Genomic DNA, 27,249 nt, shown 5'->3' on the forward strand with positions numbered 1-27,249 from the left:
TAGTGCAGTGTTTTCATTTGGAGAAAACTTGAACCCTACCACCTGAATGTAATGCAGGCTCTCCCCAGTAGGCCTTCTGAAGGAGCAACAGCTCTTCTCTGGAAGCTTCCAGAAGCAGAGAACCTCCCAGGGACGCGAAACTGCTGATCTAGCTGAGCAAAGCAGAAGTCACTTGATTAACTGTCTCTCTAGAATTTTACAGTCCTCATTTAACCTCATTAATTGCAAAACAACTAAAAATAACTGTTTTTACTTTATGGAGGCTCAGAGCAGTGGCCTGTTGCCTAACAGTTACTCTACAACATGGCCAGGACTCAAATCCAGGAGGATTTCTGACCACAGAGTCAAAAGTTCTTCCTCCCACCTGCCTCCTAACAAATACTCTCTCACAGTACTGTCTCGTGGAGTCTAGGCCTGGGGTGAGACTCTCCCTAGAGTAAAAGGTGTTTCTAATTGTGCATTGTACCAAGTTGAGAGAGGAAGTTGTATACATGGAGCCTTCATTTCATTACTGTGTGTTTGGTAGAGCCTGTGCTTTCAATGTGCAGAGAGACTAACTGGCATTTTAAGGCTGTATTTCCTCCTTTGAATATAGATGCCCCTAGCAGAGAGAAATAATTTATGATCCTATGCACAGATGTGTATTTTACAAGTAAGCAATATGGCCATGTGCAGGGTACCCAAATTCCAGGGTATCACCAAGGACCATTCCCAACATTCGGGACTGGTGTATTTCATTTCAGGATGAGAAGCAGCAGATTGTAAGACATATGCCTTGTAGGAAAGGAATCAATTCTCTTTCCTTTTATCTGCTTTTCAAAGTCACAAAAATGGAAAGCCTTAATGTCTCATAAGTACCGTGTAATATCTCTGAACTTGGGCACACATGCTCATGTACATGCACACGCGCGCACACACACACACACACACACACACACAATCGCCTTGGAAAGTACAAGAAGCATGAAATGTATAAGAAGCAGTGAGGGTTTTTGATGCTTGCAAACATTATTTGTCAGTAGCATAGCCGATTTGCTTTTCAAAAGGCTATCGAGTCCGCAGAACAGAGAGGTAAGAGGCCCATCGCTGCAAGGGCTGCATTCAGGCCAGAGCAAGGAAGGATGTCATGTCGCCTGTGCATATCCCGGCCGTTCTGACAAAGGAAGAGGGTTTGAAGACACTTATAGCAGATATGCTTAAGGAAATGTGAGGGGATGCCCGAAGGGAGAGAAGCAGCTGGGTCCCTCCGTGACTGGGTTCTCACGCAAAGGGCTGTAGCATAGAAGAGAAGTTGGGCTGGTTCTGGTGTCTCTTGAAGGCAGAGCCGACTCCAACCAGTGGAAGTTACAAGGAAGCCCACTGTGGCCAAGGGGAAGAAGGCTTTCTAGCAATCAAAACAGTTTAAAACCTGAATGAGCTGCCAGCAATGGGCAGGTGGTGGGAGTGTTCTCAACTTGCAGACTCCAAGTGACCTTGATGAAGAATGTGGTATAAAGGGCTCACGCCCCCCCTCCCCCAGCACACTCTACCTCGAGGAGCCTAACATGAAGAATAGTGGATGAGAAAAGTAAGAGTGTTCGTCACTCAGTCATGTCTGACTCTTTATGACCCCATTGACTGTAGCCCGCCAGGCTCCTCTGTCCATTCGGATTCTCCAGGCAAGCGTACTGGAGTGGGTTGCCATTTCCTTCTCTGGGGGATCTTCCTGACCCAGGGATTGAACCCAAATCTCCTGCATTGCAGGCGGATTCTTTGCTATCTGAGTCACAGTAATGGATACTTAGTTGTAAAACGCCCTTCCAGATTTCTCCCGGTGGAGCCAACCTGAGAGGCCTGATGTTGGTCCCTGGATGCACTGTCCTCGGCCCATGTGCCCCCAGATGCTTATATGTATTGAATAGAGGCAAGCTAACATGGAGGGTCATGTGGGGACATCTGGTGAAGGAGGTTTTCCCACTTTTCCACCCAGGGAATAGAACAACTTGTCTAATTCCCTCTGCCAAGGAGAGACTTAGTCCAGAGAGGCAGTCTGCTCGCTCCCACCATGTCTGACGGCATCCATGTCTGCTTGCCTTGCAGTACGCCATGTTTCTGTCCCTGGTGTTTCTGGCTGAGCTCGTGGCTGGCATTTCAGGGTTCGTGTTTCGTCATGAGGTGAGTATACACCAAGTGGAGAACTCAGTTCAAGGGTCTCTGGGGGGAGACTTTCAAAGCCTCTTGGAATGTGTAAAGGGTACACAGAGGCTAGCTGGCATCTCCAGTGATATTTGCTAGTTTCCAAATGCCACCTACTGTGAGCTGAAATGCCCAGAAAATTCTACATGCAGGAATTTCACCAAATCTGAAACCTTATTTGTTGACCCTCACTGTTTCTTTAGTTAGCTGCGACATAAAAGGATTCTCTGGCTTGTTTTAAAACAGTGACCTTCCATATAGGTTAAATACCTTAAAAGCCTCTGCAGCGAGGCACGAGTGTGTGTCTGTATATCAGGATTTCTCAGAGGGCAAAGGCAAACCAGATGAGTCGTTTGCCAAAGACAAAGTGCTCCATTTCTCCAGAGCAGCCTGTGCTCTCCTGTCTGCCCCCCCCCAGAGTCCCTGTGGGGCGCCCCTTGCCCACCAGGGTAAAATCTACACCCCAGGGGTGAAGAGCCCTGTGGCTTTGCTTGGTGGTATATGGGGCAAAGGAGAGAAGACAGTCATGGTTGAAAACCCCTACAGCTGCACTTTGTTTTCCATTTACATGTAAAATTTGAGACTTCTACAGCTGGTGGAAAATCATTCTGAATCCTGTTTTGTGATCATAACTGCTCATTTCAAGGATACTGCCAGCTGTCCTGTGTCACGTGTGGCCATCTTTCCACGTACCATTGCTGAGGCTGCTCTAGACAAATGTAGAGATGCTAATGCAGAGATGGGATGCTCTCATACGATCTGTAGCCACTGCAGTATCACTTTTCAGATGTCTATACTGATGAGAGGTCAGAAAGTGTATATGCTACAGTAAATTCTGGTTCTAACCCCCCTCCCCAAATTCATTATTGTCCCTTCTAAACCAGGAGTCCTCATCATTTTTGGCACCAAGGACCAATTTTGTGGAAGACAATTCTTCCGTGGACCTAGGGTAGGGGGGTGGTTTCAGGATGATTCAAGCACATGACATTGTGCAGTTACTTTCTCATCTCATGCTGCCACTGATCTGACAGGAGGTACCAGTCTGCAGCCCAGAAGTTGGGGACCCCTGCTGTAGATAACAGTAAAGATAGAAGCTGCTATACCTGTGTTAGGATGGAAAGAAATAGCAAGAGGGAGGTGAGAAAGACAGCAAGGTGGTGTGTTACTGGGGCTTCTGAAGTCTGGCATCAGCTGCTCGCAGGCCCTGCCTTTGCGCTTGGCCGAGTCTGGTGAGCCTTCCTTAGGCACTGTCTGTGCCTTTCCCCTACAGCCCTGCTTTTGTCTTTACTAGATATGGCCTCTCAGATGCCAAGGTGGACTTCTAGAACTGTTTCATGTGGGTGCTGCATCTGAAGTTAGAGCCCCCCATTCTTATTCTCAGCTGACCTAAAACCTGATAAAGTCACAGCCTTGATAGCCCAAGAGGTGTCCCCAATGCCCGTGTGAACCCCAGGCCCAGCTCCTTCCCGTGTGCTGTTGGGACTGGGTTCCATGTAGGGCTTTACCCTTCATGGTTCCTGATATGTAGGACCTGAACCTCCTCAGCTGCCTAAACTCTTTTCACTGAAAAAAAAAAAATACAGTGGAAAGAGGTGGCTGGGGGTTGCAACACCACTCTTTGGCCACCAGTAGTGGGCTTCAGTTTGGCAAACACATATGAATGTGAAATACACATGATAAACACATAGGCAAACACATATGATGAGAATAGGTCACAACCTGGCAGTGTTGACTGCGAAGGGTATAGTAATGGAAATACTGCTGCAGGCAGGGCAGCAGTGGGTGGTTTCTTCATCAGGAGCCCTCAAAATGGCCCAGGCTCAAGCCTGTGTAGACATGCCCTTGCCTAAGAGACAAGGCACATGCAGTAAAATTGCCCTCCTTGACCTAGGAACTCCCTGTGGAGTTTTTTTTTTATCTCTTGTAACTGTCCCACGGGCATAGAGTCCAGTATTTCAGCAAGGAACATGCCTTGTTAGCAGAGTCTCCATGTTTAGCCCTAAGCTTCCTGCCAGGTAATAATTGTCATTTGCTCTCCTCCAGGCCTGAGTCATTTCACCAATCAGGGGGCCGTTTTTTTTTTTTTTTTTTTTTTTTTTACCATAAGCAGGGTTGCTTGGTAACACACTCGGATGCTCCGCCTTCAGTAGGTTTCCAGGGAAACAGAACATGAAAGTTAACCCAAGGTCAAATGTGTTCACAGAGGAGAAAGGGTTTGGTTAACCATTTATTAACAAGTAAAGTCCGTGTCCTTTAGCCTTTATTTTTTATTTCAGTAAAGACAGGTAAATGAAAGCTGGTTTTGCCTCACTCCTGTATGGTAGACCAGGGGTCTGATTTGAGTCAAAACATCAGTCTTTCCGCCTCCCCTTGACCCCTGCCCCACCAATGGCTTGTTCTTTGTCATTCTTCTGAGAAAGGGCAGAAAAAGTCTTAGAAAGAAGGATAGTCATTAACCAATTCAAAGAAAATAACTAAAAAACCATCAGAGCCCTTCTGAATCTGACCACTTTCAGTGGCTCATTTAACTAGGCAGGGTTCCTCTGAATTGGGGGTAATGGAAACAATTTGTTTAAACTCCTGAGCTAATAAACCTCTTGGTGAATTTTCTGAGCTCTTCTGTCTCAGAAAAGAGGGCATCCCCTCCGTGGCCTACATTTATTCAGAAGAGGCTATTTTGGGGGTGTAAGTTGGTATAAATCTGTGTCCACCTGGACTGTAGTAGACTGGAACCCCATCCCTCATTTTCTTCCCTAGATCAAGGACACCTTCCTGAGGACTTACACGGACGCCATGCAGAATTACAACGGCAACGACGAGAGGAGCCGGGCAGTGGACCATGTGCAGCGCAGCGTAAGTTCCAGCTGGGAGGTGGGGCTTGCAACTGCCTGCGAGGTTGGGGGACTTGTGGGCTGCTGGTGACACTGGACCGGCAGTGTTTGCGGTTGATCCCCACTCCCCACCTCTCGGCTCACTTCCCTTTCCAAGAGTGGACATACAGTACTTGTTCAGGGTCCAGTGATCCAGGTAATTAGTGTCGAGGAGCACTCCTGTCTGGTTTGCTTTTCATCTGTAAGGATGTGAGCATCCCAAAGACAGCAGAGCTAGTTTGCCCTCAAAATTGCTATATGTAAAATAGGTAACCAATGGGAATTTGCTGTATGACTCAGGGAACTCAAACAGGGGATCTGAAGTAACCTAGAGGGTGTGATGAGATGGGACATGGGAGGGACATTCAAAAGGGAGGGGACATGTGTATACTTATGGCTGATTCAAGTTGATGTTTGGCAGAAACCAATACAATTCTGTAAAGCAGTTGTTGTTCAGTTACTCAGTTGTGTCCAACTCTTTGCGACCCCATGGACTACAGCACACCAAGCCTCCCTGTCCATCACCAACTCCCAGAGCCTGCCCAATCGCATGTCCATTGAGTCGGTGATGCCATCCAAACATCTCATCCTCTCTCATCCCCTTCTCCTCCTGCCTTCAATCTTTCCCAGCATCAGGGTCTTTTCTAATCAGTCAGCTCTTCATATCAGGTGGCCAAAGTATTGGAGCTTCAGCATCAGTAAAGCAATTATCCTTCAATTAAAAAATAAATTTTAAAAACATCTTAAGCCTTGGAAAGGAGGTAGACAGTGAGTGTAGGACAACTTTACTTTGAATTGCCTCCGTAAGACCAGCCTTCTGGAAATGGTGTCTTGAGGCTGGGCAGAGAACTCAGTTGAGCTGCATTCGTGGGCTTGGGGGCTACAGTGGGCATGGGGGTGGGGAGATCTCAGAGAAACTGGGGATTTTGCATGCATGTGAATGGTTTAGGCTGCATGGTGATCTTTACAGAGGATACGAGGAAAGTAGGTGTTTCTTGTCTGGAAACAAACCTGGCTTGTTTCAAGCCTGCCTTCCCATCAGGATCACCTAGAGACGTTCTTATTTTTTATGTTTCTGGTTATTTATTTTGGGAGGATTTCAAATCTACCCAGAAAAATTGCAAGGATAGTGCAAGGAGCTGAACACCTTTTACCCAGATTCACCAACTGATGCTATGTTTTGCCCCATGTGCTTCCCTATCTTCTGTGTCTGCAGTTGGCACATCTTTGCTGTAAAGGGTCAAGCAGGAATTACTTTAGGCTTTGAAGGCCATGCAGCCCATCACAGCCACTCAGTTCTGCTTTTGGAGCACAAAAGCCTCCCCAGACAACATGTAACGCATAGGCATGTCTGTGTCCCAGTAAAACTTGATTTACAAGACCAGGTGGCTGGGGGCCTGTGGTTTACCCACACCAGCTCTCTTCCTCCATGTGTCTTTTTCTGCTCTAAACCACTTATGTACCTGTTAGTGCAGATCCTGGGGAGAGCTTTGTAAAAGATTTTTGTCTCAGCTCCCCATCGACCATCTCGATTCAGTTGATCTCTATATCAGTCTCTTTAGCAGCACCCAGTCACACACTAGCTCATTTTGGTGCTTAGCCAGGCCAGAGAGCAGCTCTTTGGCTTTGTGGAGGTGCTAAGGAAACCAACACGACATCATCTAGAACTCACTTCCTTCGCTGAGTTCACATGGCCTGGTCAGTAAGTAGAATTGTTAGCAGTGCCTCAGCACATCTTGGCTCACCAAAGCTGTGCCTGTCGCCTTAGGACCTGGGCCCCTGTTTTTCTTTTAAAAGCTGCAAGGCGCTCAGTGCGGAGACCACAGTGCCTGTGATGTGCCACCCTTAATTCTTTCCCTTTCCCTGTTAACAGCTGAGCTGCTGTGGCGTGCAGAACTATACCAACTGGAGCACCAGCCCCTACTTCCTGGAGCACGGCGTCCCCCCGAGCTGCTGCATGAATGACACCGATTGCAACCCCCAGGATCTGCACAACCTGACTGTCGCCGCCACTAAAGTGAACCAGAAGGTACTCTCTCCCCCTCAGCCCCAATGGGACTCAGTGGTGAACATCTACAGAGGGCTTTTTTGTCTCTGTGAAATGATGACAGATAGGTTAGAAATGGTCATCTTGGAGAGAGTCAAGAATCTTCCTCTGTGGTTCTTTCTGGGCAGGGAGAGGCCCTGGGCGCCCCATTTCTGAAGGAGAAAGCTGTGCCTCCACTCGCCTCACATTCCTGTCCCTCAGCAAGACTCTCTGAGGCATAGTTAGGAAGGGTTTGCAAGTGGTTCCTGTTAACCCTGATGCTGATGTCAGGGGACACTGCCTTTCTTCTTTCTGGGTGTCTGTCTTCTGCTTAATATACCTTCAAAACATGAAATTGTTCCCAGCTGGGTGCCAGTCCTCAGTGGAAAGAGTTGACAGACAGCATGTGGTTCTGTGAGGAGGGGGGGGCGGGCTTGATTTTAGGGACGTCACTGCTATAGGAAAAGGAATCAACAACTTCAATTCAGCCCACTGTCAACATCCTGACTCCTAAAGAAATTAGAGAGAGGAAAAAGCTGTCCAAGAGAAATCTGAAAGTTCGTACATAGTAGAAATGAGGGAAATGAAATTTAGGTAGTCAGAGGAAAAGGAAAATCAATTCTGTATTCCATTCTGAGGGCATGGCACAGCTGTGTGTGAGGGCCGTCTCTATTTTTAAAGATTTAGAGAAATGCCACCTAGGAAATATGTTTTGGTGAAACAAAAGGGAGCAAAACCCTACTGTTGCGTTTACCTATGGTTATGCCACCATCAGGTAAATTTTTTCTTTTCTTACTAAGGTCAGGTGAAGATCTTCAAAATCCTGTGGGATCTGGGCCAACTACTGAATGATTCACAGAAAATAGCCATCCTTTCAAGATTTGAATGTAGAAAGATGGTTTCTATACTTTACCCATGTAATGTTGATACTTGTAGCAGGAGTGCTACAAGGCATTGTTGCCATTCTAGAAGCTCAATTTGTCACTCTGGGCTTATTATTTTCTGTCAATGTGTTGAGGTAAGATGTTCAGTACAGACAGCTGCTTGTATGAGCTAAGAGGACATTTGTTCTGACTGGAATGTTTGAGGCTGCCTTCACCTCTTGACAGTGAGGTGACCCCCGGTTTCTTCCTGGACGCCTCCACTAATCACCTGTCTGTAATTATGCTGCCACTGTATGCAGTGCTGAGCTGACCTGGCCCTCAGTGGATGTGCCAATGTATAAAAGGCAAGATGTGCTTTATGGCCATGAGATAGTGGTACAGCAGAGCAGATACAGCAGTCATCACTCTTGAGAAAAGCCTTTAAAAAAAAAATTTTTTTTTTCTTCACTCAAACTATTTTTGTGAAAGTTGACGACTTAGAAGTCAGGACCACAGGGTCTGGCATCAGACTGCAGTTAAGTTCTGGCTCAGCCACTTGCTGGTCGTGTGGTCTTGATCAAGTTACTGCAGCCTCGCTTTTCTCATCTGTAAAATGGAGAGAATAATTCTTGCCCCTTAGGATTGATAGGATTGAGTGAGATGAAGTGTCTAAAGCACAGTGTATGGTGGACAGTAAGCACAAGACCATTCTAACCATCATGTTAAATGGTGGCCGCAGTGTCAATGTCATGACAATGACCTCTGTCTTGCACTCTACCACACTGTACCTTTCATTAGAAATGGCGTAGCAGGTCCTTGGAGCCAGGGTCTTTTGTTTGTATTCAAAAGCAAGTTTAGAGGCAGCTTCTATAGTGCATTTCTCTAATCCTGACCGTGATTTTCAGAAAGAAAGATTGGGGAGCATTTTTTTTCACCCTACTGATAACCTACAAACTCACCTCGCTCTCAGTGCCATCCCCCCAATCCTACTTTACATTTTCCTGAACATCTCAGATACCTCGAAGAGGTACTCTCCCTCACTTCCTGTTTACTCTCCTATCTGACTCCCTCTCTGGAGAAAAAGTGAGTGACAACTGAAATTGGCCTAGTTTAAGTTTCATTAGGTATTCTCATTGAACACCCACTTGAACTTTGAACTTCTCAGACTAATTACTTCCCAGGTCTGAGTCTCTTGACACCTTATCTATAAAAGGTGGGTGAGGGACCTCCCTGGTGGTCCAGTGGTTAAGACTCTGCCTTCCAATGCAGGACACGGGAGTTTGATCCCTGGTTGGGGAACTGAGAGGAACTAAGACCCCACATGCCATGGGGCATCTAAGCCTGTACACCACAACTAAAGACCATGTGCCCCAGTGAAGCCAATGGCGCCAAATAAACATATAAATATTTTTTTAAAGGCGATGATGCATATGGGGTGGGATGGTCCTGTCCAAATCCCTGGAAGAGAGCAGGCAAGAGGTGAGAACACTTCAGCAGGATGTTTATTGTCTTGAGGGCAGTTTTGGTTTTGCTACACACGGTGATGAAATGTCTACAGGCTCAGTTAGCTAATAGCACTGACAAAGCCCCTCCCGCCTAGGAATTTCTTGCCAGTTTTTAAAGCTGCCAGGGCAAGAGGAAGACAGAAAGTTATTCTGAGATGCCTCCTCCCAGAGCCTACCCGGGAGCAGCCGTCTACTCTTGCTACTGAAAAGCCTGCCACTCCCAGGTGTTTCCCATCAGAGACCCTGTTGATTTAGACTTGCTGAGAGGCTGAGCAAATGACCTGTGCTGTTTCTGGATGTTTCTTAGGACACTTAGCAGGTCTCTGTGGCTGGATCTCACACTAGACAACCAGGCTTTCATTTTAGGACATGAAATGAGATCGTTATGGGCAGATAAGATCGTGGTTTCCCAGAGAATTTAAGGTGGAAAGCAAACACGCACTGGGGCTGTAGGATCAAAGCAGTTTGGGCAGAGCTAGGCCAAGTCCCAGGAAATGGGCTTGTGGGTCCCCAGAGTGAATGACGAGAAAAAACTGGAGACAGAAAGCATTGACTGCAACCTGGGTCTTGTGTTGTTTAAACAACAAAGAAGCTAATCGCTTTCATCTTCTCATCTTAACTAACTCTCTTACTGCTATGATTTAATTGGTTCTTTCTTTGGAGTGAAAAGTAGTAGGGGAACTTAGGGAAGAGTGCTGCTCCAACTTTAACGGGCACGTGAAACATCCAGAGGTATTGTTAACATTTGTGAAAAGTTATTAAAAATGAGGGACCCCAGGATCTGATTCTGATTCAGTAGGTCTGGACTGAGGCCTCAGAGTCTGCATTTCTAACAAAATCCCCAGGAATACTGCTGCTGCTCATAGAAAACCCCACTTAGAGGAGCCAGATTTAAAAGGAGTGATTTTGCCACAGTTGTGCTAATGCAGAGCCCTTACTTCATTTTTCTGGTTTCTCTTACTGGTTGGAATGGACTTATCAAAAATAATGTGACTGACTGAATGGAGAAGAAATCATACTTTAGGATAACATATTCACCTTATGTGTAGAAGTGAAGGTCACAGCAAAAAAAAAAAAAAAAAACTCTATTCCAAAAACAAACCTATTCCAAACTATTTTGCAGAGTAACAAAATAGACCACATGACTTCTGTCTGGTTTCTGTTATTGGGCTTGTGCTTCTGTATTTTGAGCTGATGTAACACTGGTGGTCTGAACTTCATCTCCCCACCCCCCTCACATCACTGTGGGGAAGAGATACAGCAGTGAACAATGACCAGCACAGAAAAACACTATCTTACCTGTTGCCATTTGAGAAAGTGCTATTAGTGCTATTATGAACAGAATATCTACCTCTCTTCTTATTTGACTTCTTAACCTGAACTGACCTCCTTTCTGATACCTGTTGGAAAAGAGTGCGATGTATAATTTCACTAGGAGAAATGAAATTAGTGAGCAAGCTTCTCCTATAAAGAGAGAATCACAGTTCAAAACTTCCCATGAGCAACAATACACTTCCTTTGCCCCGCCCCCCCCCCCCCGGCCCTGCCCTGGCCCTCAAATTTGCACCAGGTAACTGAGGAGCATAGTTTGTTCATTGCATTGAAAACATGTGTCAAAGCACTGCTGCTAAATGAATGCATCTTTCTTTGCAAACAGAATATTAATCATAAAATATCACTTACTAGAAGATACAGCATTGATGGGATTTTCCTAGGCTCCATGAGAAATGTTAAATGATTACATTTTGAATTAAAAAATGGGAGACATGTTTTTTGTTGTTCTTGTTCTTCAGATGTTATTACAATTCAGTGGGCCTTTCTTGATAAACTACAATCCTCTTTACCCTGCTTTTGAAATGAATGTCTTGATTTTTCACAGGCTTCATGCATTCAAGTGTGAAGCCCTTTTCCAGAGAACTGGAAAAAGACCATGTTTTCCAAAGCTGAATACATCACTTCAGAAGTCTTGGTTGATTTGGCCCAGTTCCCCAAAAAATCAAAATCAGATCATTTGTTTTAAAGAAATGGAATTTTATCCATTTTAAACAATTGAAATTGGTAAAATTGGTGTTGGTTTTAATCACAACATGGGCTCTGCCTGCAATGCAGGAGACCCAAGTTCAATCCCTGGGTCAGGAAATGGCAACCCACTCCAGTACTCTTGCCTGGAGAATCCCATGGACAGAGGAGCCTGGCGGGCTACAGTCCATAGAATTGCAAAAGAGTTGGATGCGACTGAGCACAGCACAGCTGGGAACGCAGCAGCTTAATCACAACATGCAGAGACTTCACGGGATGGCAAAGGGACACTCACTTCATTTTACAAATGAGGTTATTGACAGAGAGGGAAAGTGACTTGTTCAAGGTCACATAGTAAATCTGTGGAAAAGTGACTCTCGAACATCGGTTTTTCCCTACTGAAAAAAAAAAAAAAAGTAGCAGTCTTTGTATGAAGAACCCTAAAGTGCCATAAAGTTGTCAGGCATTCAGCCACCTCCTTCTAATCAGATTTCACTGTATCTACGATTTGGTCATTTGTTGTGAAAATGCTAGTAACTGTGTTTATCATGCTGAGCTTTCCTGGCCAGGGATGTGGGATGCTTTTTCATCTGTTCAAATCTGCCTCTGTATCCCTACAGTGTTGGTCTCATAGATCTTACAGCTTTCTTGTTCAATTTCATCCTATGATGGAAACATTTGTGAATGAAAGCGTGTATCTTGGATTTGCTTTCAGATACTCCAGCCAGGGGGGTGAGTGTTGAAGCAATTGAGGTGAAACAAGTCTGACCATATGTTCACTGTGATGTTAGAGGCAGGGTCACTTGGGAGTTTGTTGTACCACCCTCTGTTCCTTTTGTTTGTTTGAAATTTTTCATTGTATTTGCAAAATGAAGATTGGGATGTATGTGTGAGTGTGGCAAGATAACCCAGGCCCATTTGGCCTGGATAAAACATGTCTCTGAGACTGTGTCTCTGTGTTTTCAGGGTTGTTATGATCTGGTGACCAGTTTCATGGAGACCAACATGGGAATCATCGCTGGAGTGGCTTTTGGGATTGCATTCTCCCAGGTAATCCATGGTCGGGTCTAGCCTTTCCTCTGTCTCCTGCTCACTTTTCCTGGTGTACAGATTCTCTGGCGGCCTCCCTGTGCCTGGGGAAAAGCTGATGGATGGGGTCAGAACTCCTTGCTCATTAGTCCTCAGGTCATCTGTTTATTGATTTTCCTTTTTCAGCTTAAATGAAGTTTTGCCATCGAGGGAATATCGGTTACAGTTCAACTAATGACTAGCTCCAGAAAAACAACTCGTTTCTTCTGTAGGTCAAATGGAGGTTAGCTGAACAAAGTACTGCCTTAATTGGAGCATAAACAACTCCAAACATCAAATGGCTGATTTGGATTTGGGGGGAGAGGGGAGAGGCTCTTTTCCTGGTTGACCTGTCCCTTTTTGATTTCTTAGTTCCTGGGAATTGTACATGAGATCTCTTCCTTAACAAAAAAAAATGTAGCCAACTTCATCTTGTGATCATTATTTTGATCTGAAGGTCTGATTGTTGTTTCTTAAGAGGAAACTGAATTTGTATATAGGAAATGTTATATCCCTTTATCTCCACTTGGCCTCCAGAAAAGAATGAGAGAAGCAATTACACAGACTAAGCAGGCCACATATACTCAAGGATGGAACATGGTTAAGTGAAATCTAAAATTTTGCCCACCTCCACCAGGCAGTGTGTTGTCCCTTGGGCTTCTGATCTCCCAGTCAAATGATAGAGCATATATACCTAACAACAACAACAAAAAACATAATGCAGAATTTTTTCAGATGAACAGATCATTTTTTTCCAACAAAGCCTAATTAATGTCACCTCAGTCATGTTGCCATGGCTCTGGTTTTACCTGCCTGAATTCTACATCAGCCCTCCCAGACTATAATTACTATCCCCCTGCCCCTGCAGCCCCCAGACCTCTTTCCTTCTTGCTGAACCAACACAGATACACTTTAATCCTAAATTTGTTCCTAAAACTTCGCTATTGAAATATGGCATGTACAGAAAAGTGTAGACATTATAAGTATACAGCTTAATAAGTTATCATAAGATGAGCCTATCTGTGTACTTACCATCAAGGAATAGCACATTAGCCTAGCAGTTTTTGCATATGGAGGGCCTAGCCTGAGGTAAGTCAAAAAGTTTTTCTGTGCTGCCTAGGAGAAACCCTTGATGCAGGGCTCACTGAGTTGGCTCTGTGGCCCTGTGGGCAGTGAGAGAGGGAAGCCTGAAACAGACTCTCTCTCCACAGAGACTTTAGGTCTCATCAAGGTACTCCAGAGTTGTTGGGATAAGAAAACAAAACCCAAAACCCAGGAGCATCACAGAGGCAGTAGCATTCACCCACGTGGCTGGTCAAGTGCAGAGATTTGAGATCTGCTGTGTTCACCTTGGGGTAGGGAGAAGAATGGCCTTGGGCAGCTCTTGGTAGTCAGATGCACTGGGAGCTGCAGCTTTGAATGGTGCCAGGAACCTCAGGGAACCTGGAAGCTGAAGCGGGCTTCCAGATGCCAGTAGATCCAGGGCCTCTCTGGGACCATGGTAGCCACTTAGCAGATGCGTGTTCAAGAAGAACCAGCCCTGCTGATCCTGGTCACTGACCTGGCACCAAAGCTTCAGCCACACGTGTTCAGAAATTTTAGGACAAGTGTCAGAGTGACACTAAGCAAATAAATGTTGGCCTATGTCTTGAGCTTCCAGTAATAAAGCGAGCTTTGCTGAGGAGAGGCCACAGGGAGATCAAAGTAGGTAGAAAAGAATAGCCCCCGCCCCCCGACTCCCCATTTGCCCCCACCTTCTCCTTACCCTTCTCCTCAGCTGCTCTCATGACATCCATGCTGTCCTTGGTTGGAACAAACCGGTCTTGCACACCTGTTGTCTGAGAAATTAAACATAAGTGTGGTATAACGTACCTAAATGTGGTATAGTGGACAAGGAAAACTAAGCTGAAGTCTAACCTTTTAACAGACTTGTGAGTGCTTGGTCCCTTGTTAACTAACTTAGCTAACTTAAAGACCTTGAGTGCTGGTTTTGGACAGTAGGGGTTTGGCAGGCATTAAATACTTCTCTCCACAAATTCCCAGGTGCCTTTACCCTCTCAAGGAAAAGCCTGTTTGTCCAGACCTGATGGGCAGGTCCTGCTGCCCTGTTAATTTATAGCAGGTAGTTGAGTATGTTTTGATAGGGGTACCTCCTCCCTTGCATCTTTGGCAGCTACTCTTTTATTCGAAGGAGCTTGGGGATGGACACACAGACACACACACACACAGACACAGACGCAGACACACACAGACACACACACAGACACACACACACAGACACACAGACACACACACACAGACACACACACACACACACACACACACACACACCTGTCTCCAATGTAATCAGCTTCACTAGACTTGGAAACTGTTAGGCTCGATTAATCCCCCCAAAGCACAGAATGTTACAGTCCCAAGTAAGGATGGGAGAGCTGTTTTCCAGAAGGGAGAGTTGAGCGCCTTGCTTGAGGCTGGGTGACTAGTGTGGATCCACTACAGTTCTGATGATATCATCTGGTCCGCGGCATTCAACATTTAGGCCAAATAGAACCCTTGTTCTTGACTCACGTAGCACCTAAATGGAAGTCAGTCTGTGCCTTTATAATGAAAGTGTTTGAGTCTGTGAAATTACAAGGAGAAGGGTACTCATCAAAAAATACCCATCCCTGTCCTGCCCATCCATCCCCTGTCCTGCCCAACCCTTTCCTCTGCAGGGCCTCCTCCAGGGCCCACAGGCTGCTGCCATGATTTGTTATGGACCAAGGGTTTTTTTCCAGGACTTATTTATCTTTTCTGTATCGAGGACAAGACAAAGCTGTCAGTAGCCTCGATGAGATGAGACATGGCTAAATAAGGCCAACAGGATTTTTACCTATTCACTGTTTTCAGGCTCTGAAACAGTCTCTAAAAGTATTTATATGGTTTTGTTTTAAATCAGATTCCTTGGCATGTTCCTAAAGATGTGGAAGTTTTGTTTACTTTCCCAGTTAGGCCATCAGCATAAAATCTCTACAGGCATTATGAAAAGTGAAAGTGTTAGCTGCTCAGTTGTGTCCAACTCTTTGGGATCCCATGGACTGTAGCCCACCAGGCTCCTCTGTCCATGGAATTTCCCAGGCAAGCATACTGGAGTGAGTTCCCATTCCCTTCTCCAGGAGATCTTTCCAACACAGGGATCAAACCCAGGTCTCCTGCATTGCAAGCAGATTCTTTACTATTTGAGCCACCAGGGGAGGCATTGAGAAGACTGAAATTTTAGACCTATTGTTAAGCAAGTTGTCTTTTATAGCTTTGTTACCTGGCCTCTCTTTGCCCCTCAGGGATCAGGGACTGGCCCGTTTGGTGGCCACGGTGATTGCAGGGGAAGATACCCCTGCCCCATTTCCTCTGACAGCCCTGGTCTTGGTTGAGCTAGACTCCACCCTGTCTTAGCCCCTCTCCCCCACCCCTTGGCCTCCACCCTGTTCCTGGGGATCTGCAGAGCCCCATTGACATGATCCCTGTTACCGGAGCTCTCTTTGTGGGGAAGCTTTGAGAAAGCTAGAGTTGGCCTTCTGTAAGTCGAAGGCCTTTTTTCTCTCCTTCCCTCTGTGGCTTCTCAGTTCTTGAAGGTCCTCCCAGAGGCTTTCGTGACCCAAAAGAAAGCAGAATATAGTACAGACAAGGCTGAGTGGTAGAAATAAAATGTTACTTCCAACAATTAGACGAAGGCTAATTACAAAGTCTTAGATGACCAAATACCAGGAATCTGATCTCAAACTCCCTAGGCTGTATGGGATTTGGCATTTCACTGGCCACGAGGAGAGGGAGAGGTGGCTCTGGAATCTCCATCCTGAAGCTTTTTTAGCATAAGAGGCAAGCTCTCCTCTTCCTGTCTCTCTCTCTGGGGGTTAAAGCAGAAGTTTGTCCCTGTGCCCACATACTCCTGCCTTAACACATCAGCCCCAGTGCATACCTCTGTTCTTGAGGAATTTACATATGTTTAGCCTAAAGAACTGGTTTCAAATAGGACAAGGAGTACGTCAAGGCTGTATATTGTCACCCTGCTTATTTAAGTTATATGCAGAGTACATCATGAGAAATGCTGGACTGGAAGAAACACAAGCTGGAATCAAGATTGCCAGGAGAAATATCAATAACCTCAGATATGCAGATGACACCACCCTTATGGCAGAAAGTGAAGAGGAACTCAAAAGCCTCTTGATGAAAGTGAAAGTGGAGGGTCAAAAAGTTGGCTTAAAGCTCAACATTCAGAAAATGAAGATCATGGCATCCAGTCCCATCACTTCATGGAAAATAGATGGGGAAACAGTGGAAACAGTGGCTGACTTTACTTTTGGGCTCCAAAATCACTGCAGATGGTGACTGCAGCCATGAAATTAAAAGATGCTTACTCCTTGGAAGGAAAGTTATGACCAACTTAGACAGCATATTAAAAAGCAGAGATATTACTTGGTCAACAAAGGTCCATCTAGTCAAGGCTATGGTTTTTGCAGTGGTCATGTATGGATGTGAGAATTGGACTATAAAGAAAGGTGAGTCCTAAAGAATTGATGGTTTTTGAAGTGTGGTGTTGGAGAAGACTCTTGAGAGTCCCTTGGACTGCAAGGAGATCCAACCAGTCCATTCTGAAGGAGATCAGCCCTGGGATTTCTTTGGAAGGAATGATGCTAAAGCTGAAACTCCAGTACTTTGGCCACCTCATGTGAAGAGTTGACTCATTGGAAAAGACTCTGATGCTGGGAGGGATTGGGGGCAGGAGGAGAAGGAGATGACCGAGGATGAGATGGCTGGATGGCATCACTGACTCGATGGACGTGAGTCTGAGTGAATTCTGGGAGTTGGTGATGGACAAGGAGGCCTGGCGTGCTGCGATTCATGGGGTTGCAAAGAGTCGGACACAACTGAGTGTCTGAACCGAACTGAACTGAACCTAAAGAAAGGTTTCATCTAAATAAGGATGGATTTTTCTATCTACAGAATAATTGGGTCTAGTGGCAAGTGAGCGTTTGGTCCTGATTTAGACTGAGGAAGAGCCTGTGTCTTTACCTTTAATAGGCTTTCAGTTACGTACCTAGAAATAATCTGTTAATAAATGGTATTAAGTATAGCATGTTCCACCCCCTCCCCACTTTCCTTTAACTTGGTGATAAGGGAAATGAGAGATCAAAATTCTCTCTCAAATATGATGAAACACTATAGCAAATGTGAAATCAGTAACCCTGCAAATAATTCAGAACACCCACCATATCCCAGAGTCTAGTTTTTCTTGCACCAGAATTAACTAGAATAAAAGCCAATATATGTAAACTACTGTTTTCACAAAGCTTGTATATACCCCAGCTCAGGACTTTTTTAAGGAACAATTTCTTAGTAGATGTTAAAAAAATAACTTTTAAAAATCAGTCTTCCCCCATGGACTAACAGAAAAAGGTATGTTCTTGCCCTAGAAAGACAAAATACAGTTTGAAAGCAAATAGCTTTTATTTTTACTTATATTTTTAAAGTTATTATTTCTGTGAGAAAGTCTGTCCAGTGCTTTAAAAATGATATTGTTTCTGTTTGGGGGTAAAAAGGTGGAGGGACACACTATATTCCCTTGAAAACAGGCATTTTAGGTACAAGAAATACTGATGCATACTACAGAATGTTTTGGCTGTGTGGCTTGTGAACTGCCATGGGGGCCGAGAGCACTGCAAACCACTGAATGCAGGAGCATCGCAAACTGTGAGGTGGCATGCTGAGCACTGTAAGTGCTAAAACATACAGGAGGTCAATGAAAAAAAGAAACCTGAAGTGCTAATAAGCTTTACAAAGAAAGGAGTGTCTAGGAACTTGAGATCAAATAAAGTGATGCCCACTGAAAGCCCACTCCCTGAAGTTTACAATGTAAGGCAGGAAGGGAGCCCTGGTGGTAAGAGGCAAAGGAGTTATTCTGGAGAGGAAAGGGTCTAGGCTGGAAAGGGGGCTCTTCTTGGTTAGAAGAAGAGGCTGGAGCCATAAACTCTGTGTGAGCTTCCTGTATGGCTTGAGGGGTGTTCTTTAACCTCCCCTGAACCTATTTACTTATCTGGAAAATTGGGATGGTAGTACTGCCCAGGTATGTACTAGGGATTAAATAACTCAGTATTCCCAAGTGTTCAGTGTGCCTCTAGTTTTTGGCTGGCATCTGATTTTTGAGAGTATCTAAAGTGTGATCTGGTGTATGCTGGTCCTGAAAAATGGCAGTTGTAATGAAAAGAGACAAACTATAAGGTTCAAAATCCTTGTACTCACGGAGGGGATTTTATTTTCTCATTTGGCACAATATTCTGGTAGCTCAGAGGATAAGAAATCTTTCTGCAATGCAGGAGACCTGGGTTTGATCCCTGGGTCGGGAAGATCCCCTGGAGGAGGGCATGGCAACCCACTCTAGTATTCTTGCCTGGAGAATCCCCATGGTCTGAGAAGCCTGGCTGGCTACAGTCCATGCGGTTGCAAAGAATCAGACACGACTGACAACTAACACTTTTCTGGAGGTTACAGCTATGGTTACTTTGGCCACTTGGTATAGGCATAATACTGTGTATTTTGTGGCACAAAACGATGGCCAGAGTCTTGGTAGAAAATGAGTCCAGTAAGGTGGTGACTTTTCCTCACCTGACAGAGGTTATAATCTGCATGTTTCATAGCACAATTTCCATTTGATAAAGGAAGAGAAGAATCTGGGATTTGACCAAAAGAGGGAATCAGGTGGGTTACAGCCTGCAGGGTTGAGCAGAGAGGAAGGAGAACAGAGTTTGGGTGTTGCCTTGATCAGTAGTAGGACCCAGTGTGTAATCTATAAGATAAGGGTGACCAGATAGACTGGGTGAGTGATTCTGTCACCTAGAAGTCTGTGTTAAAACATCAGTTTCTGGGCCCCACTCCTAGATGATGCTGATTTGGGTGGTCCTGGGGCCACAGAAGTGTATGAAAGTCACTAAGTTGTGTCCGACTCTTTGCGACCCCAGGGACTATACAGTCCCTGGAATTCTCCAGGCCATAATACTGGAGTGGGTAGCCGTTCCCTTCTCCAGGGGATCTTCCTAACCCAGGGATTGAACCCAGGTCTCCTGAATTACAAGCGGATTCTTTACCAGCTGAGCCACCAGGGAAGCTGACATTATACTAGACTGTCTCTCAAGGTCATTGCCACCTCTGAACCAATAACACATGGCCAATTGCTTAAGAAGAAGCGACCCTCACCTTGCCAAGAGAAGCTGCAGACGGTCAGACTCAAGTACACAATCAGGGTCCTGTCCAAAAATGCTGATCTTCCTGAGTCAGGAAGGAGAACTGTGGTCTCCAGTGAGCAGAACAGATACAGTGAAGTAACAGCTTTTTATCAGACTCACTTGTGTTAGAAGTTAAGTCAAAGCACAAAGTAGGTAGAAGATTGGGAAGGTCAAGTACTCTGATATTGGTTGTGCTGAAAAACCAGGGGGTAGACATTGGGTGTAGATGGGCCCATTTAGGCCTAAAATATCTACATGGTTTAGAGATAAAGAGAAGTTCAAACCCACCGCCCCCCCCCCGCCCCCCGCAACCTCACAAACCATGACTTACTTACTTCATGACTTACTTAGTTGGCAAACTCTCCAAGTCAAGAATAGCATCCTATTGTCTCAGGGAAAGAACTATTATCTTGTCAGCCAGGTATGGCTGGGCTATCAGCCTATGCTGAGATAGCTTCCCAATGCATGTGGTTATGGTTCTAAATTCAATCCTGGCATTCAGTTCTACCATACTAATGCCAGGTAGTTACTACTACCTTGCTGTAGTAACTTAATTTTTTTCATTACTCTCAGAACATAGGAACACATTTTAATATTACTTACATGTCAAAAGTCATTCTTCAATGGCCAAAGTGAGCTAGAACTGTAACCTTATGGCCAGTTCGAGACTTTCTAGCTGTCCTCCACCGGCACTTAGACTTCCTAAGTCTTTGCTCCAACTACTGAAATGAGGCTTGACTATTTTCCCTAGTGCCCTTTCCCTACTCATGTTCAAAAGCCCTCAGTTGTTAAAAATTATGTCTGGGTGGAGGGGGGCGGGTCAAAGAAATGTGTTAGCTCAGTGACTTGAGAGCCTGTTGTCTTTTTCCTTCTGCCAACAGCTGATTGGCATGCTGCTGGCCTGCTGTTTGTCCCGGTTCATCACGGCCAACCAATATGAGATGGTGTAAGGAGGTGAGTGGCGGTGGGGAGGGCTCTCCCTTTGGGGCCTGGACTCCCCTTTCAAAGGGATGAGGGTACTGCTCGGTCACTTCACTCCTTGTTCTCGGTGGCACTTGGCCATGTGCCAAAGCCTCACTTCTCTGGTGCTGGGTAAGAGATGTGATTACTGCTATTGTGGAAAACATCAACATGCTCTCTTCAGCTTATTACCTTAAGTCCTTCTTAATGGTGTCATTTACATGTTTTAATTTCTCTCTTAGTCTTTCAAGAATGGCGGAATAAGAGACCTGTTTTCAAAAGGAACTGCAGCAATCTTTGAAAGACTTCCAAAGAATGTTAGAGCACAGTACATAATACACCTGTCCTAACCCCCACCCCACCCTGCGTGCAACTGCAGCTGACACTCCCACACAGCCTCTGCTCCGCCTTTCAGCTTGCATCGTGCCTAGCGTTCCATTTTGTGAAGCCCTGTTGTGCCAGAGTGTAGCCAGGTTCCCTGCATCTAGTCCTAGGGGACCCAACCCAAGGCCCTGTGCGTGCCAGCTCCTCCATCTGTACTTGGTCCAACTGCAGCTCATTGTAGGTGACTGGTTCTCCACACCATCACTGGCCCTGCTGGGCCCTGCATGTAGTGTGGGAGGCTCCTGTTAGCCCTTGATCATGATTGATAAACGCTGCACACCCCCTAGATATAGATAAGCAGATAGCTATCTGTTCTTTTGGCTTAATCTCCTTTGGTTGGGTTTTCCCTTTTACTAAGGCTCTTTCCTACCTTCTTCAGGCTGCCTAGGGCATGTAATACTTTGCGATTGTCCTTGAGGAGAAAAGGGCATATGTCGTGCGTGAAGGAGATTATCGAGCTTTGGGTGGCCTCCTTGCTCCTTGCTGTTACATGCCTGGGAACATATAGAGGGTTTAGTGCACCTGTATAACCCTGTTACAAAGCTGTATTGTTGCTTCCTTTGAAGGAAATAATTACTTCTGTTTTTCCCCAATTAATTGCTATTGTGTTCTTTTACCTCTTTCTATAATTTTTCTTTGCATTGACATTACAGACATCGAGGACCTTATCAAAATCAATTTAAAAATGAGTGTGAAGGGGGAACAAAAGTCAAGATATTTTTAAAAGATCTTTAAAAATGCCTCTGTCTCGCATGCCAACAAGAATGCATTGATATTGTGAACATTTGTGATACATGTATTAATAAATAGTCATTACAAATTACTGTGTTCTGGCCTTGTTCTTAAAGTTTTTAAACACATTTCTATTCCATTTTGTTCCATAGGACAGGGGTCCCCAACCCTCGGGATCTAATGCCTGATGATCTGATGTGGAGCTGATGTAATGATAATAGAAATAAAGTATGCAATAAATGTAACACGTTTGAATCATCCCAAAACCATCCCCCCCCCCCCTTCCCCCTGGTCTGTGGAAAAACTGTCTTCCATGAAATTGGTCCCTGGTGCCAGAAAGGTTGGGGACCACTACCATAGGGGATTGGAGATGGACCATCTTACACACTGACACATCCCCCCTTACAAGCTCCAACTCCACTAAACAGCATTGAACAGTATAAAAACTGAAGGGGTAGAATTTTTTTTTAATGGACATTCCAGGAACTTGAATCATTTATCATAAACAGGATGTATTGTTGGCTCCAAAAATAGAATCTTCATATTTCAGGCTAGAGGCAGAAAGATTTCAGAGTTTTCAAGTCTGAATGTCACTTTAAAAAAGGAAATGAACATCTACTTTCCCCTTTATTGTTCCTAACGATCATGTATTCTTCCCTTCCTTCATTCTTCTCTGGATTGAATAAACTCAATCTAGAGAAGAGATGACATCACACCATTCAGTTGTCTCAATGCCATGGCTTATATTAATACTAAAGTATGAAATCCTTATACTTGATTTAAAGAGCATTTTAGCAATAGGTACAGTACATATTATCTGCAATCTATTTTTTTCCTTCTTAATGCATGTGTGTGTGTGTGTTAGTCACTCAGTCATGTCTGACTCTTTGTGACCCCATGGACTATATAGCTCTCCAGGCTTCTCTGTCCATGGAATTCTCCAGGCAAGAATGCTGGAGTGCGTTGCCATTCCCTTCTCCATTCCTTCTTAATGGATCATCCTTAAAAACTAGTAAAAGCATTTATTCATCTTTTCCCAAATAAGTAGATCTTCTCTGATGGATATGTTATTCTAACTATATCCACATATTAGTCTAAACTCTATAGGAAGTAAACCCTAAAAGGCTTACAGTATCTGACCCGCACCCTCAGATATTCCCTCTTCAAAAGGTCAGCTTTTTCAGAGAATTCGAGATCTCTTCTCTATAGCCCAAAACTTTTCAAAGTTTCATTTACATTTCTCTTTTGTTATATAATAAAATGAGGCTTTTCTGTAAAATTCTAAATAGAGCCCCATCCATGGTTCACCTTTTTGCAAACTATGCATTCACTAGTATACTAATACTGTTATACTTTGGTAAACAAGAAATCTATACACTTTCTAGATTAAATTTGGATCTCACCATTATATAATTTCAGTGTGAAACATTTAACAAAGATTTACTTGACTTTAAAACTATAAAGTATTTATGTTTCAACCTTGTTCAGAAATAAGGTATATTTAGCTTTAAAAGGTATTGCCTAACATTACTCCAAAGTCATTATGCTAATTCAAACTCCCACCACAGAGTAGTAAAGTTCCAGTTTATTCATATCCTCATCAACACTTGTTATTCTCAGACTTAGTTTTTTTCATTCTGAATGTGTGGTGGTATCTCAGTTTGACTTCACATTATAATTAGTAATACTGAACATTCACTTTGTCATTGACCACTTTGATATCTTTATTTATTTTTTGGCCACACTGTGTGGCATGTGGAATCTTAGTTCCCTGGCCAGGGATCAAATCTGTGCCCCCTGCAGTGGAAGCATGGAGTCAACCACTGGACTGCCAGGGAATTCCCAATATTTTCTTTTATGAGGTATTCAAGTCTTGTGCTTTTTTAAAAAACTCAGTTATCTTAATTGATTTGTAGGAATTCTTTATGTATTCTGGATGCAAATCGTTACCTGCATGTATCAATATTTATTGCAAATATTTTCTCTCAGCTTATCATTTGACTTTTCACATATAGTCAATTAGTTTTTTCCAGCTTTATGGGCTTCCCAATGGCTCAAGTGGTAAAGAGTCTTCCTGCAGTGCAAGAGACACGGGTTTAATTCCTGGGTTGGGAAGATGCCCTGAAGGAGGAAATGCAACCCCTCCAGTATTCTTGCCTGGGAAGTCCCACGGACAAAGGAGGCTGGCGGGCTACAAATGGTCAGACATGACTGAGCATGCATACACTACTGAGATGTATTTGATATTGTATAAGCTTGAAGTGCGGAGAAGGCAATGGCACCCCACTCCAGTACTCTTGCCTGGAAAATCCCATGGACGGAGGAGCCTGGTAGGCTGCAGTCCATGGGGTCACTAAGAGTTGGGCACGACTGAGTGACTTCACTTTCACTTTCATGCATTGGAGAAGGAAATGGCAATCCACTCCAGTGTTCTTGCCTGCAGAATCCCAGGGACGGAGGAGCCTAGTGGGCTGCACTCTATGGGGTCGCACAGAGTCGGACATGACTGAAGTGACTTAGCAGCAGCAGGCTTGAAGTGTACAAGTTGATGACTTAATCCACTGATGTATTGTTAATTGAGGCTAAACAACTAATGGATCACTGAAGGAATCAAACAGTAGATCAATAAATACCTAGAGGCAAATGAAAATGAGAGCACAAGTATCCAAAACCTATGGGACACAGCAAAAGCTGTTTTAAGAGGGAAGTTTATACTGATGAAATCTTACCTCAGCAAATAAGAAAAAAATCTCAAATAAACAACCCAACCTTATGCCTAAAGCAACTAGAGAAAGAAAATCAAATTCCAAAGTTAGTAGGAAATAACTCATAAAGATCAGAGCAGAAATAAATGCAATATACTAAAAAAAAAAGGTCAACGAAACTAAAAGATGGTTCTTTGAAAGGATAAAATTGATAAACTTTTGCCAGACACATCAGGAAAAAAAGGGAGAAGGCACAAATCAGTAAAATCGGAAATAAAGTTACAACTGACACCACAGAAATAAAGGCTCTTAGATTACTACTAGCAACTATTACACCAATAAAACGAAAATGTAGAAGAGATATGCAAAGTCTTAGAAAGGTACAATCTCCAAGACTGAACCAGGAAGAAATAAAAAATAGGAATAGGCCAATTACAAGTACTGAAATTGAAAACTGTGGTTAAAAAATTCCCAACAACAAAAAGCCCAGAACCATATGGCTTCACAGGTGAATTCTATCGAACATTCAGAGAACAGTTAACATTTATCCTGAAACTATTCCAAAATATTGCAGAGGGACACTTCCAAACTCATCTTATGAGGCCATAATTACCCTGATGCCAAAACCAGACAAAGATACCACAAATTAAAAAAAATTATAGGCCAATATCACTGATGAACATAGATGCAAAATTTCTCAACAAAAGACTAGCAAACTATATCCAATAATATATTAAAAGGATCATTCACTGTGATCAAGTGGGATTTATCCCAGGGATGCCAGGGTTTTTTCAACATTCACAAATCAGTCAGTGTGATTCACCACATTAACAAAATGAAGAATTAAAACCATATGATCATCTCAATAGATGCAGAAAATGCTTTTGATAAAATTCAGCATCTATTTATGATTAAAAATACCTCTCCAGAAAGTGAGCATAGAAGGAACATACATCAATATAATAAAGGCCATATATGACAGACCCACAGCTAATATACTCAACAGTGAAAAGCTGAAAGCTTTTCCTCTAAGATGAGAAACAGGACAAGGATGTCCACTCTTGCCACTTTTATTCAACATAGTTTTGGAAGTCCTAGCCATGGCGATCAGAGAATAAAAAACAAAAGGAATTCAAACTGGAAAAGAAGTAAAACTGTCACTTTGCTGATGACATGACATAGAAGATCCTAAAGATGCTACCAGAAAACTACAAGAGCTCATCAGTGAATTTGGTAAAGTTGAAGGATCCAAAAGTAATACACAGAAATCCGTTGCATTTCTATACACTCACAATGAAAGACCAGAAAGAGAAATGAAGAAAACAATCCCATTTACCATTACATCAAAAAGAAGAAAACACCTAGGAATAAACCTGCCTAAAGAGGCAAAAAGTCTGTAATATGAAAACTATTAAGATGGTGATGAAAGAAATCAAAGATGACACAAACACACGGAAAAACACAGTATGTTTTTGGACTGGAAGTATCAATATTGTCAAAATGACTCTACTACCGAAGGCAATCTATAGAATCAATGCAATCCCTGTCAAATTACTAATGGCATTTCACAGAACTGGAACAAAAAAATCTTACAATTTTTATGGAGACACAAAAGAATCTGAATTGCCAAAACAATCTTAAGAAAGAAAAATGGAACTGGGGGAATCAGGTTCCCTGACTTTGGGCTATATTGCAAAGCTACAGTCATCAAAGCATATGATACTCGCACAAAATCAGAAATATAGATCAATGGAACAGGATAGAAAGCCCAGAAAGAAACCCACGCACATATGGTCAATTAATATATAACAAAGGAGGCAAGACTATAAATGGAGAAAAGACAGTTTCCTAAATAAATGGTCCTGGGAAAACCGGACAGCTACATGTAAAAAACATGAATTTAGAACATTCTTTAACACAATCTAGTCTGTTCGGTTCAGTTGCTTAGTTGTGTCCCACTCTTTGTGACCCCGTGGACTGCAGGATGCCAGGCCTCCCTGTCCATCACCAACTCCCGGAGTTTACTTAAACTCATGCCCTTTGAATTGGTGATGCTATCCAGCCATCTCATCCTCTGTCATCCTCTTCTCCTCCTGCCCTCAATCTTTCCCAGCATCAGGGTCTTTTCAAACGAGGCAGTTCTTCACATCAGGTGGCCAAAGTATTGGAATTTCAGCTTCAGCATCAGTCCTTCCAATGAATATTCAGGACTGATTTCCTTTAGGATGGACTGGTTGGATCTCCTTGCAGTCCAAGGGACTCTCAAGAGTCTTCTCCAACACCACAGTTCAAAGTCATTAATTCTTTGGTGCTCAGCTTTCTTTATAGTCCAACTCTCACATCCATACATGACTCCTGGAAAAACCATAGCTTTGACTAGATGGACCTTTGTTGGCAAAGTAATGTCTCTGCTTTTTAATATGCTGTCTAGGTTGGTCATAACTTTTCTTCCAAGGAGTAAGCGTCTTTTAATTTCATGGCTGCAGTCACCATCTGCAGTGATTTTGGAGCCCAGAAAAATAAAGTTTGTTTCCGCTGTTTCCCCATCTATTTGCCATGAAGTGATGGGACCAGATGCCATGATCTTAGTTTTCTGAATGTTGAGTTTTAAGCCAACTTTTTCACTCTCCTCTTTCAATTTCATCAAGAAGCTCTCTAGTTCTTCTTCACTTTCTGCCATAAATGT

General features: G+C 43.8%; 1 protein-coding gene across 1 annotated transcript in view; it reads left to right on the forward strand.

Annotated features, from left to right (window-relative positions):
• TSPAN7 (tetraspanin 7) overlaps nt 1-21,946 on the forward strand; it is a 128,521-nt gene extending 106,575 nt beyond the window's left edge. The window contains exons 3-8 of the mRNA XM_070289891.1: nt 2,080-2,154; nt 4,933-5,028; nt 6,919-7,074; nt 12,425-12,508; nt 20,664-20,736; nt 20,985-21,946. Coding sequence (XP_070145992.1) covers nt 2,080-2,154; nt 4,933-5,028; nt 6,919-7,074; nt 12,425-12,508; nt 20,664-20,732 — 480 coding nt within the window. The 3' untranslated portion in view covers nt 20,733-20,736; nt 20,985-21,946. The remainder of the gene's footprint in view (nt 1-2,079; nt 2,155-4,932; nt 5,029-6,918; nt 7,075-12,424; nt 12,509-20,663; nt 20,737-20,984) is intronic.
• Nucleotides 21,947-27,249: the final 5,303 nt, after the last annotated feature.

The sequence above is a fragment of the Ovis canadensis genome, chromosome X (genome assembly GCF_042477335.2).
Source record: "Ovis canadensis isolate MfBH-ARS-UI-01 breed Bighorn chromosome X, ARS-UI_OviCan_v2, whole genome shotgun sequence".
Classification (NCBI taxonomy): domain Eukaryota; kingdom Metazoa; phylum Chordata; class Mammalia; order Artiodactyla; family Bovidae; genus Ovis; species Ovis canadensis.